At 33.1% G+C, this 12,860-nt stretch overlaps 1 protein-coding gene across 1 annotated transcript; it reads left to right on the top strand.

Moving 5' to 3' along the window:
• The first annotated feature begins 2,026 nt into the window (after positions 1-2,026).
• Positions 2,027-3,612, top strand: LOC138906759 (uncharacterized). Its single transcript, XM_070196333.1, has 2 exons — positions 2,027-3,074; positions 3,245-3,612. Exons 1-2 carry the CDS (start codon positions 2,027-2,029, stop codon positions 3,610-3,612), a joined length of 1,416 nt encoding a protein of 471 aa, XP_070052434.1.
• The last annotated feature ends 9,248 nt before the right edge of the window (positions 3,613-12,860 follow it).

The following is a 12,860-nucleotide window of genomic DNA, read 5'->3' as shown; positions in this document are numbered from 1 at the left end:
ATTAGGATATATTTTTAATTTTATAAAAATAAACCGAAAAATACCGAACCTGCACCGAATAAATTTATATGTAAAAAATATATTTATATATTAAGTTTAAAAATAATAATGCATTAAATTTTTGCTTGTGCCTTGGAATTATGAAAACGATTATCAGCCAACAAGTAATTAAAACTCAAAATCCTAATTCTCAAACCTATTATGCTACTCTTATCGAAACGAAATTATTTTCATCATATTCACTAGCAAGACACAAGGTACTCTAGCGATTATGAGTAGCAAACTACAATGTATTGAATATGTTTTCTTTCATATGATTTAGATTTATTTTTTTAAATATTTAATCTTCCAAAAACTTTATTCTCGAGTCCCAGTTTAATTAATATCTTTTTACTCATGTGATTTATATTTTCTTTGTCATTGCTTAATTTCTTTTATGCTGTTATAGAATAGTTGATGGATCTAACTCTAGCCATCTTTCATGTTTTCTTAAATCATCTCCATTTTAACAGTAAAAATATCTAGAGAATTTTATTAAGTCATATAAAAGTACGTATGTTATTGCATATACTTCTACTAATGACTTTTACATGACTTTAAAAAATATATATCGAAAATTAACCGAATCGTACCATTATTGAAAAGAAACCGAAATGATTGTGACGGTTTCTAAAAATTTAATTTTGATTATACATAATAAAATAACCAAAAAATTAGTATTGTACAAATTTTATAAAATAGACGACCAAACCGAACCATTTACACCCTACTTATGGCTACTGATTAATTTTGCAGAAATTCTGAGGTAAAAAGCCTCTGTTTTCCTTTTATATTTGTAAACGGAGTGAGAGTTTCGGTGTAAATTTCTTTACACAATTAAGCTAGATACTTAGAAATAAATTTCTTGATGAACACTAATTGATAATTTTTGGTAAAAAAATAAAAACCAACCTTCTATCACAGATTAAATATGGAATAATAGATTTTTCTAGTTCCCACCTAGAGTTTTCCTTTCTGGCTTTTGATCTCGTTATTTACTTAATTATCTTGCAAAAGTGAAATGATGCATCACTACGCTAGCTTTAATGAGATGACATAGAGTCACGGAAACAAACTTTATTATATTTGTGTAGAAAAGCAGAGTAAATGGATGAAAGAAAAGTGGAAAGTTATGTGTGGTAATTTTTGTCTTATCTGAAAAGACATGCATTTACCGACATATTTTTAAATGGGTCCATTACAAAAATCATGTAATACAAAGTTGGGTGAAAATATTTTACAAAATACTTCTTCTTTTTTTTCAACTAAAAATTATTACAGGTCCCAATTGATTCACATCTGATGTGAAGAAGGGTTAATCATTTTTTTTATTTCCTGATCAGTGTATTAAGGCCTGAAGAAATCCGAATTCGCGCAAGAAAATCCCATGTTAGAAAATAAAACGTTCTCTAACAAAGGCGACTTCATACTCAGGGTTCAAACCCGAGACCTTTGTGTTGAGATGGTTAGGGTGACAGTTGGTGACAGTTGCACAGATGAAAGCTTAGAGGGTGACAAAGTTAGTTAGGTGACAGTTGTGTATACTAGCAAAATTAATTAATTAGTGAATGGTTAGGAATTAAATATAAATTCCCACGTGTACAGTGGGTTAGCAGTAAGCCATTGTACTCTTTTTTCATTTTCTGTAATATTGAAGATTCGATTTTATCCAGAACCTTCTTCTTCTTATTTCTTCGATTCAATCTTGGCTTACATTCTCCACCCTCTAATGGTGGATTTTATCATGGTATCAGAGCTTGAGTGAATCGATCGAGGACAGAGTAAGTTCATTTTTAGTTTTTTGTGAAGACGATACTTTTAGTTCGTCGAATTTTTCTTTGAGTTGATTTGAAGCTCAACAATGGCGAATTTAGACATCGACAACCCTAGACATTCATTCTCCCTGCAACCATCGGATAATCCTAGCAATGTGATTATCTCAATTTAGCTAAAAGGAACGGAAAACTATTCCGTCTGGAGCAAAGCTATGGTGATTGCGTTGCGAGCGAAGATGAAATTAGGGCTTATTGATGGGAGTTGCACAAAATTTCAATTCACTGAAGATTTGGGCGAGGACTGGGAGCGAGTCAATATGACAGTGTTGACATGGATCATGAACACTGTATCTTCAGAATTGATAAATGGTATCGTATATGCTGAGAATGCTCATGAGGTTTGGTTGGACCTTGAAGATCGATTCAACAAGGTAAATGGTTCTAAGGTCTATAATCTCCAGCGAGAAATAGCTACAATCTCTCAATGTACCTCTAGTATCTCTGTTTATCACTCTAGGTTGAAGTCATTATGGGATGAATATGGTTCTTTTATACCCTCACTCCCAGTTACTGCTGGAACAAGAGATTTTATTGAACATTTAGAGCAACAAAAACTTTTTCAATTCTTAATGGTATTTAATGAATCATATGGAGCAATTAGAAGTCAAATTCTGTTGCAATCTCCATCACATTCGGTTAGTCGTGCTTTTGCAATGCTAATAAATAAAGAGAATCAGAGAAAAGTTTGTGTGTCTAATTCTCAGATTAGTTTAGCAAACGAAATAAATGAATCCACAGTATTCATGAGTACAAGGGGCAATCCGTCGAAGTTTAAAAGGTTAAATGACTTGTACTGTGAGTATTGCCACTTCAAAGGTCACTCAAAGGATACTTGTTACAAGTTACATGGGTATCCACCGGGATACAAAGGAAAAAGACAACAACAATACAAGCAAGCAAATACAGCTATGAATAACAACAGTCATGGTCAAGAGAATGTCATGAACAAAGGAAAAATTGAAATGCCTCGAGGAATGTCAAACTTCTTTACTGATGAGCAGTATGGCCAGATAATGAGGTTGTTAAACAAAGAAAAGGCAGAGGAGCACACAGCTAATATGGCAGGTAATGATGATTCACATTTGTTGAAAGATTGTAGGGATCTTTGGATCATAGATACTGGAGCAACAGATCATAATATGTTGGATGCTGTAGTAAAGTTACTTGAACATATGAGATGTAATATTAGCCTGCCAAATGGTAAGTCTGTTCCTGTTACTTATCAAGGCAGCTATAATCTTACAGGAGATGATACCATACATGATGTGTTGTGTGTGCCTGAATTTAGATATAACTTGCTGTCAGTCTCTAAACTGACAAGAGAGTTGTAATGTTCAGTGAACTTTTTCCCAACATTTTGTGTCTTCCAGGATCTGTACACTGGGAGAGTGAAGGGGTTGGTAAGGATAAAGGTGGTTTGTATCTACTAATCCCAAGAAAGACAGACAAATATAAGGAAACACAAAAGATTAGAAGCTGTCTTGCAGCAGGAGTGAAGATTGATGTTGGAACCTGGCATAGAAAGCTTGGACATATTCTAGTAGCAGTCATGAAGAAGCTGAATTTTATGAAGAATAAAGACTTCCTAGGTTGTAGTCTCAGTAATTGTACTGTATGCCCTTTGACAAGACAGACTCGAAGACCTTTTCCTCTTAGCAGTAGTAGAGCAAGTAATGAATTATGTGCTGTTTTGATAATGCCAAGAGCCAAAATGAAACAGCAGAATAAAAATTATTGATGACAACGAAAAGTAAGGTATTGATATCGTAGAGACGCGGCGAACCTGCAACGTGTCAACTCTTGTACTGTACGCGGCGAATTGTCACTTCATCTTCCACCCAATATATCCTTTTTCTTTCATTATTATTAAAAAAATATATTCGTTCTTATCCTTTAAGCTTCTGACAATATAACAACTCATCTTTCCACATCCTTGTCTGAAAAAAGGCTCTCTTTGATTTGTCCGTGAATGTACGGATCTAAGATTTAAAACTTCGTTAGTGAGGACTGATAATGGTGCAGAATTCTTTAGTAAAGAATGTAAGGATTTCTTATCAAGTTCAGGAGTCCTTCATCAGAGCAGTTGTCCACACACTCCACAACAAAATGGAGTGGTGGAAAGGAGACATAGGCACATCCTGGAGGTGGCAAGGGCATTGAGATTTTAAGGCAGCATTCCATTACATTTCTGGGGAGACTGTGTGTTAACAGCTGTCTATCTTATAAATAGAATACCATCCTCAATTTTGAGGGGCAGGTCTCCTTATGAGGTATTTCACAAATCCAAGCCAAGTCTAATGCATTTAAGGGTTATGGGTTATCTGTTCTATGCCACCGTTACAGAGAAAATTGACAAATTCTCACCTAGAGCTGTAGCAACAGTTCACATGGGGTACTCAGTTTCTCAGAAGGGTTATAGGTTGTATGATCTTAAGGCCAAGAGATTCTTTGTGAGTAGATATGTGACATTCCGGGAGAACATCTTTCCTTTCCAATCAATGAAGAAAGGTGTAGACTTGCCATTGTTTCTGGAGATTAATGATGCTCAGACAATTACCTCAAGGGCACCTGCACAAGTAGCTCAGGGTACAAATGGAGATGATGCAGGACAGGATGCAACCACCACAACTGAGCCTTCACTTGATGAACCAACTTATGACACCCAGTAAGCAGCAGTTAATAAACATACCTCTGATGAACAACTTCAGCATGATGTATTGCCTATCATTGATCCTACTATCCCATCAATTCAACTGAGGAGATCTTTAAGAGATCCAAAACCACTAACATGGCTGAAAGATTATGTTTGTCCATGGAAAGCAAGCTCATCCTCCAATTGCATCTATCCTATGTCCAACTACTTGGACTATTCTTCTGCCTCACCACAATATCAATCATTTCTGGTAGCCACATCTGAGATAGAGCATGTATCTTATATTGAAACAATGAAGGACCCTAGATGGATTGAAGCTATGAAAACAGAAATTGATGCTCTTGTCTTAAACAACATATGAGAGGTAGGTGATGTACCCAAAGGAAAGGTTCCCATTGGATGTAGATGGGTGTACAAGATCAAGTATAAATCCAATGGGAAGATTGAGAGGTTCAAGGCCAGGTTAGTGGTAAAGGGTTATAGTCAGCAAGAGGGACTGGACTACCAGGAGATATTCTCTCCAGTAGTTAAAATGGTCACAGTAAGGGTGGTTATTGCTCTTGCAGCCATGAACCAGTGAAATCTCTATCAAATGGATGTCTACAATGCATTCCTTCAAGGTGATCTTGAAGATGAAGTTTACATGCAGCTCCCACAGGTTTTGGTAGTCAAGGGGGGAACAAGGCATGCAGACTATACAAATCCCCGTATGGGCTCAAACAAGCGTCAAGACAGTGGAACTTGAAATCATTGAGGCACTGATAAATGCAGATTTTGTACAGAGCAAGCATGATCATTCTTTTTTCACTGTGAGGAAGAATACTAAACTTGTCATCATTCTTGTTTATGTTGATGACCTCCTCATCACAGAAAATGATGCTGATATGATTCAAGAAGCCAAGACCATACTTCATAAGGCATTCAGAATTAAGGACTTGGGCTTTTTGAAATACTTCTTGGGGATTGAAGTTAGCAGATCCCAGAAAGGCATATTGCTGTGTCAAAGGAAATATACAGTGGAACTAATAGCAGAATTGGGACTAGCATGGTCTAAACCTGCAATTACCCCAATGGAGCAAAACATGAAGTTAACAACAGTGGAGTATGATGCGCATTGTAACTTGAAGGATGGTCCAGCACTCACAGATGTCAAAGGATATCAAAAGCTCATAGGGAAGCTTCTGTACTTGACATTAACTAGGCCTGATATTGCCTATACAGTACAGACTTTAAGCCAATTCATGCAAGCTCCTAAGAAGTCGCACTTGGAGGCAACACATAGATTGGTGAGATACTTGAAGAATGAACCAGGATTAGGCATTCTCATGAGTGCAGATGGTGACATGACTCTAAGAGCATACTATGACGCAGACTGGGCAAGCTGCCCAAATTCAAGGAAGTCAGTAACAAGTTACTTGGTGAAGTTTGGAAAGTCCCTAATCTCATAGAAGTCAAAGAAGCAAAGTACAGTAGCAAGGAGTTCAGCAGAATCAGAATATAAGAGTATGGCACTAACAGTTTGTGAGTTGATCTGGCTGCTAGGAGTTTTCAAAGAATTGGGAGTTGAATTGCCTATTCCAATTCAGTTGTTCACTGACAGTAAAGCAGCAATGCAGATAGCAAGCAATCCAGTATTTCATGAACGAACCAAACATATAGAGATCGATTGTCACTTTATAAGAGAAAAGGTGCAAGAAGGACTGATTCAAACTATGTATGTTCCAAAAGAAGAACAAACATCAGACTTGTTGACTAAAGGACTTGGAAGTGTTCAACATCACCATCTGATGTGCAAGCTAGGTGTTTTGAACATCTTCATAGCACCTAGCTTGAAGGGGGTGTTGATATGGTTAGGGTGATAGCTGGTGACAGTTGCACAGATGAAAGCTTAGAGGGTGACAAAGTTAGTTAGGTGACAGTTGTGTATAGTAGCAGAATTAATTAATTAGTGAGTGGTTAGGAATTAAATATAAATTCCCACATATACAGTGGGTTAGCAGTAAGCCATTGTACTCTTTTCTCATTCTCTATAATATTGAAGATTCGATTTTATCCAGAACCTTCTTCTTCTTATTTCTTCGATTCAATCTTAGCTTAAATTCTCCACCCTCTAATGGTGGATTTTATCACTCTGGTTAAGGATGAAGGAGTACTTACGACTCCACTATAATCCTTATTAGTAAGGGTTAATCATTTGTATATAAGAGATGTAGTAGGTGAATTGATGAAATTCACCCATTTTTAATAAGAGGTCCAAGGATTGAGATTTGAGAATGAAAAAAAAATCTGGCAAGTGATAGAAAATACTTTCCGTGGATCCTATGCAACGTGAATTTGAATTCGTCGAGCCAATAAATTTTAGATACCAAATGATTATACAAAAATAACATTTCTTGTCAACCGCTATTATAGGTTCTTGTGTTGATACTCAACTACTCTACTTTGATCATACCAAAACAACAAATATCCTATGTTAAACCATACATTAAAATAATATAGTAGCAGTTATATTATATTACTAGTAAACCATTTGAATTTCAAACATAGGTCAATAAAACAAGTGACAAATGGCTAATTTACTTCAAAAAGTTTGTCAAAATATGTCGTCTAAATTACTATTAAACCATTTGAATTTCAAACGTAGGCTAATAATACAAGTGACTAATGGCTAATCTACTTTAAAAAATTTGTCTTATTTCTTATATTGACCACTAAACTACATTGTCCTCGACATATTTTTAATAATTTCTTTTTCTTCAAAGTCTATGCTTAGCTTAAATTACCGACTTTGTTTATGGTTACATTTCTGTTTGGCATACTCGGCCAATTTCACAGTTTACTTGGTTTGATAGACGTTACTCTTATGTAATTTAGTGAAATATTGAAATTCTTTCAAGTTATTTATCCAAGAAAGGTTGCTGAATAAGAGCATGCTCCAGCCAGTATATAAAACAATTATTTTTGAAGTTGAATTCAACTAGAAACAAAAAGAGAATGCACATTAAATTTGAACATATTTTACGATTTGAGTCTTCGTCTAGTTGTATTTGGTCGATGTAAGCACCACTGGTGTTTTAGATGTACTGACCGTATAAAGAATGTTTACATTATTAATATATTTTAATTTGTTATAGTAAGTTACTTTGCCTTATTTTCCTAGTGTTTAATGTTCTGGACGGTTGTCCATGGTTATTTTCTTAGATGAATTAAAATATAAATTTTACTGTCACGGACAATGCATAGAAACTAAAATTTATACTCATCAAATTAGAACAATTTAGGAGTTGGGTAACTGAAAGTCTTATATTCCTTTTAGGGGTGGGCTTAATTTGCACAAGCCCGAAATCCAAATCACAATTTAATTTTTAGTTTAGAATACTTTCTATTTTGTCATTCGTTCATATATTCAAAATTAATTACTACATCACTGTCAGAATACTTTCTATTTAAACATGATCTTACTATTGTTAATTCTTAATTCTTATTGGCTTTATTAATGTCTCCGTTGCATTTCCTTGATAATGGTTTATTACTTGTATGAATACTTTATTTGGATGATTGTTGTGAGAATGAGGAACAATTAAGGCGCTTTAACATGAATACTTCATTTGCATGTTTATTTTTATAAGAAGAAAAAGCAATTCAACTTATAGGTTCAAAATCGAGAATCCGAAATATTCAAATTGATTAATCTGAAATGGAACTTAAAAATATGATCCAATCCGAGCTTATTTGGATTTTTATTTCTTCAATCCGAAAATCGAAAATCCAAACTGAAATTTTCATATCCAATCCAAACTACCCAAACGCCCGCCCAGAGTTCGTCTTGTCTAATAGTCTGTAACTTCGTATTTATCATTGATTTTATTATTTATACGTAATAAATTGACTTTATAGCTCTTGTGGATTGTGAGTTGCATTCATATTATATCTCAGGAAAAAAGTGTCTTATTTTATATTGGTCACTGTCAACACTTCCTTAACCAACAAAAACACTAAACTACATGTCCCTATTACTTTTATTAATATTCTTTTTCTTCAAAGTCTATGTTTACCTTAAATTATATTAGACTTTGTTATGGTAGCATTCTGCTTGGCATATATACTCGGCCATTTTCACGGTTTACTTGGTTTGTTAGACGTTAACTTATGTAATTTAGTGAAGCATTGAAATTCTTTCAAGTTATCTATCCAAGAAATGCTGCTGAATAATGAGTCAGTACATAAAACAATCATTTTTGAAGTTGAATTCAACCTGAATCCAAAAGAAAATGAAAATTAAAGTTGAACAAAATTCACTTTTTGAATGGTATTGGTGAAATAATATGGATTAATTAATTTTGACCCTTCAAAATATAAAACCATATTATCCATTTATCTACCCGTCTTATCTGATGTCAGTAATTAGCCAATGAAAAGTGTGATAATTAAATCAAATTAGAATTATTTGGAACTAAATAACAACTCCTCGGTTTCTTCCTTTTTTTAAAAAAATTATTTTTATGTTCGTGATGAACCAACCACACTACCACAGTCCATAGTGTATTATGTTGTCGTTTGACTTAATGCAACTTTTAAGAGAAGCATTACATACTTGGAAGCAATCAGAGCAAAAGCAAATAGAGAATATTTAAGAATATTTTTCTATAGGTAAGTCCCACAATGTAGATTAAAAGGAGAAAAAACTTATAATATTTAAAAAGTTAAAAAAATTAATAATTTAGAGGGTAAAATAAGTATTTGACAATCAAAAATTTGAAAAAATCTGGTTGAGTGACTTTCTGAGTGCTATATACATAATTAAATGACTTTGTTGTTACGAACGAAAGAAAAATGACTTTAATGAATAATTTGGGATAGTTTAGTGACCATCTAAGTAATGAACAACCAAATGAAAATGAAGTTGATGGCTGAGATGGCCACTAAATTTTAGGTAATTGGCCACTAAAGTAAAAAATCACTAATATTTACCTAGTTCACTTATTTAACCGAATTTTGTACTTTTTGGTGAGATTTAGTAACATGCTAGTATTGGCATAAGATCAACTTGTGCTCATTTAAGTTCTAATATTTTACAAGATTTCTCGGGCATTTTTCACATTCACTCTTATTTTTTTACTTATCTATATTACTTTTTAATACTTATTTACCTTCAATATTAAAGTTTAACTTAATTATAAGTTGATATACAATTTATCATTTATATACCATTTCCCTTACCTTTGCTATTTGTTCTCAGATTTCCATTACTCCGTCACTTTGCTGCCGATTCAAGTTGAAATCTATCCCCAAAATATGAATTGGATATTCCAGAATAGTTAGTATAAAATACACTAGCCCACTAATTTTGCCAAACTAATATAAAATTGTCCAAGTTTTGGAAATTACCCGCTCTAAATAAGTTTTACTTACAATTTATATACAATCTATTAGTAGTGCCTTAAATTAGGGGGATTAAGTTATACAATTTTCCTTTTTCTCTCTCCTCTTCTCTTTCCCTTATTTTAAAAATCCCTTTATTTATTAATGAGGTTCTTTTTAACTGATGCGGTCCAAAGATTTACTTTTTTAAGAGTATTTAATTGATGGGAGGACTGAAAATTTATCAATATTGATTGCTAAGTACTATTACTTACAGCGTATTATTTTAGGAGTGTTAGAATTTATTGGAATACCATTGCATTTCGTATTTTTTATTAGATGGGGTGTTATTTGACACTGATAATTCTGTAGTTGCTAGCGTTTTTATTCTTCACTGATGTGTTTTAGTCATTTCACCCATGTGGCGTTGTGTGTGTGTTGGGGGGGGGGGGGATGACTTAAATTTTTGGTCAAAGACAAACTCGAAATTTAAGTAAAATGTTCAACGCCTTCATTTCTATCGATGTGATAAATGTGTATCACAACAACAATATAAACTTGATGGTGATAAATTTGTATGATATATCAACATACAAATTAAAAATAAATTTCGTACAAATTTGATACATCTACAACAGCATATAAACTAAAAATAATTATATAATATACAACTTATTTATAATTTATCTACAATTTTCATACATCATTTCTACCCAATTAAATACAACTACAACATCATACAATTTAAATACAATTTTCATACAAATTTTATACAATATGTCTTCTATATGTATTTTGTAAAAGATTTGTATATATTTTGTATATAGTGTGTTCTTCTTCCTCTCTGAAATTTCAATCAAAATTTCCTTCTTTAATACAATTTTGATACATATCAACAACTTCATGTAAAATGATATTATTTATTACTTAAATATAATTTTCGTACAACGATTCATACATTATATGACTATTTTTCAACTTTCATACAACATTCAAATAAAATAAAAATATATATAACTGCAATAGAATACAACTTAAATACAATTTACATACAATTATAATACAACTTTAATATAATTTCGTAAGTATATTATATGTCATGTGTTCTTTTTCTTCTTCTTCGAGTTTCAATATGAAATTCAGCCAAAATCAAGTCTAATCTTCACCAAACACTCTCAAAATTGAGATATAAACTCCAAACAATATTATCAATTATTTACAACAATACCCAATCCAAGCAAATAATTATTTTTGAAAATCCATATTCGAATTCAAAGCTTCAAAGCTTTTTAACGGCTGTCAATGGTGGAGAGTCAAACACCAATTGTGCAACATGAAAGGAAATTGTTAAGTTAAAACTCTATAGTAAAACGATTGAAATCCATTTATGAATTCCATTAAAAATATATACAACATGAAAGGATAAAAAATAGAAAACATCAACGGAAAAAAAATTGGGAAAAGAACAGAGAATGATATATATATATATATATATATATATATATATATATATATATATATATATATATATATATATAGAGAGAGAGAGAGAGAGAGAGAGAGAGAGAGAGAGAGAGAGAGAGAGAGAGAGAGAGAGAGAGAGAGAGAGAGAGAGAGAGAGAGAGAGAGAGAGAGAGAGAGAGAGAGAGAGAGAAAGAAGGAGACGAAGAGAGAGAGCAGCAGGAGAGAGAGAACATGGATGGGGAATAATTGATTTTTTATTCAATTCCTAATATAAAGAGATGCTCATTTTAAACTAATTTGTATATAATTGATAAATTGTATATGGCCGTGTAATTAAGTTAAAACTTGATTAGATAGGGTAATAAAGTTTTATATGTAGTATAGGAAAGTAAAATCCCTAAAATTAACAATATTAGCTATTTGAACAATTCAATGCACTCCTTGAATTTTCAATCTTTCATAAGAAATATAAAATAAACTTTCGAAATGTTCTCCAGTTTTTGCTAATTTGAATTTTGGCTAAGTTTAAGGGCCAACGAAATGTTAAGACATGAGTCTAAACTACATTGACATTCATTAAAAAGTTTCAAAGCTATAAATTCGAAAAGAATTTTGCGAAATTTGCAGTTATGGAACACATCATCTATCACAAAAACCTATTAGGACAAACTTTGGATCAGGCGGATTCCTACATATTATATAAGAGGGCATGACTTGGACAATGTATTTATAGCGCAACAAGCGTCTTGGAGGGTGAGAAAAATTAAGAAGCTAGAGAAACATGGAAGCAGGTTCATGTTACACCGAAAGAGGGTAAGAGCTTGATCGGGCAAATCTATCTTCAACTACTGGGAGATGAGCCTAGAGTACCTTGGAAATATCTCGTGTTTAAAAATGAAGCAATACCCAAGACAAAGTTCACTATGTGGTTACATTTGTAGGGCAGGCTACCTATCATAGACAGACTAGTTAGTTGGGGAGTTCAGTTGGATCCTTTATGCACTCTCTGTCAATGCCAAAATGAAACTAGAGATCACTTGTATGTGGATTGTGATTTTTACTAAAAGATTATGGAGCAGAATCCTACAATGGATGAGGAGACAAAAAATTTCAGCAGCTACGTGTCACGCTTATTTCCAGTTCATAGATGGAATATGGAACAGGGAATTTCAATTCTGAAGAGTTAGTTAGCAGTTGCTATTATTCTGGAAGAATTGTAGTTGACTTTTTAATTAGCATTAGAGGGAAAAGTAGCAGTTATTGCACTTCGAATTTCATTTTCACTTGTATAATCTATCATATAAGTACTTGTAGACAAACAGTTGGATTATGTGTGTATTTCAGATATTTTCTCCTATTTCTTCTATGAATCTCTCTGTTTCTTTACTGTTGAACTAGTTTCTCGAGATCTTCCGCGATCTCTTGGACTTGTTCGATCTAGTTCTCGACTGAGTTCCTAAATTGGGTCCCAATTGGTATCAGAGCGGTCGATTCCTAGTGCGCTAAAT

Source organism: Nicotiana tomentosiformis, chromosome 1 (genome assembly GCF_000390325.3).
Source record: "Nicotiana tomentosiformis chromosome 1, ASM39032v3, whole genome shotgun sequence".
Lineage (NCBI taxonomy): Eukaryota > Viridiplantae > Streptophyta > Magnoliopsida > Solanales > Solanaceae > Nicotiana > Nicotiana tomentosiformis.
The sequence above is the reverse complement of the archived record's forward strand: the minus strand, read 5'-3'. Positions and strand labels throughout refer to the sequence as shown.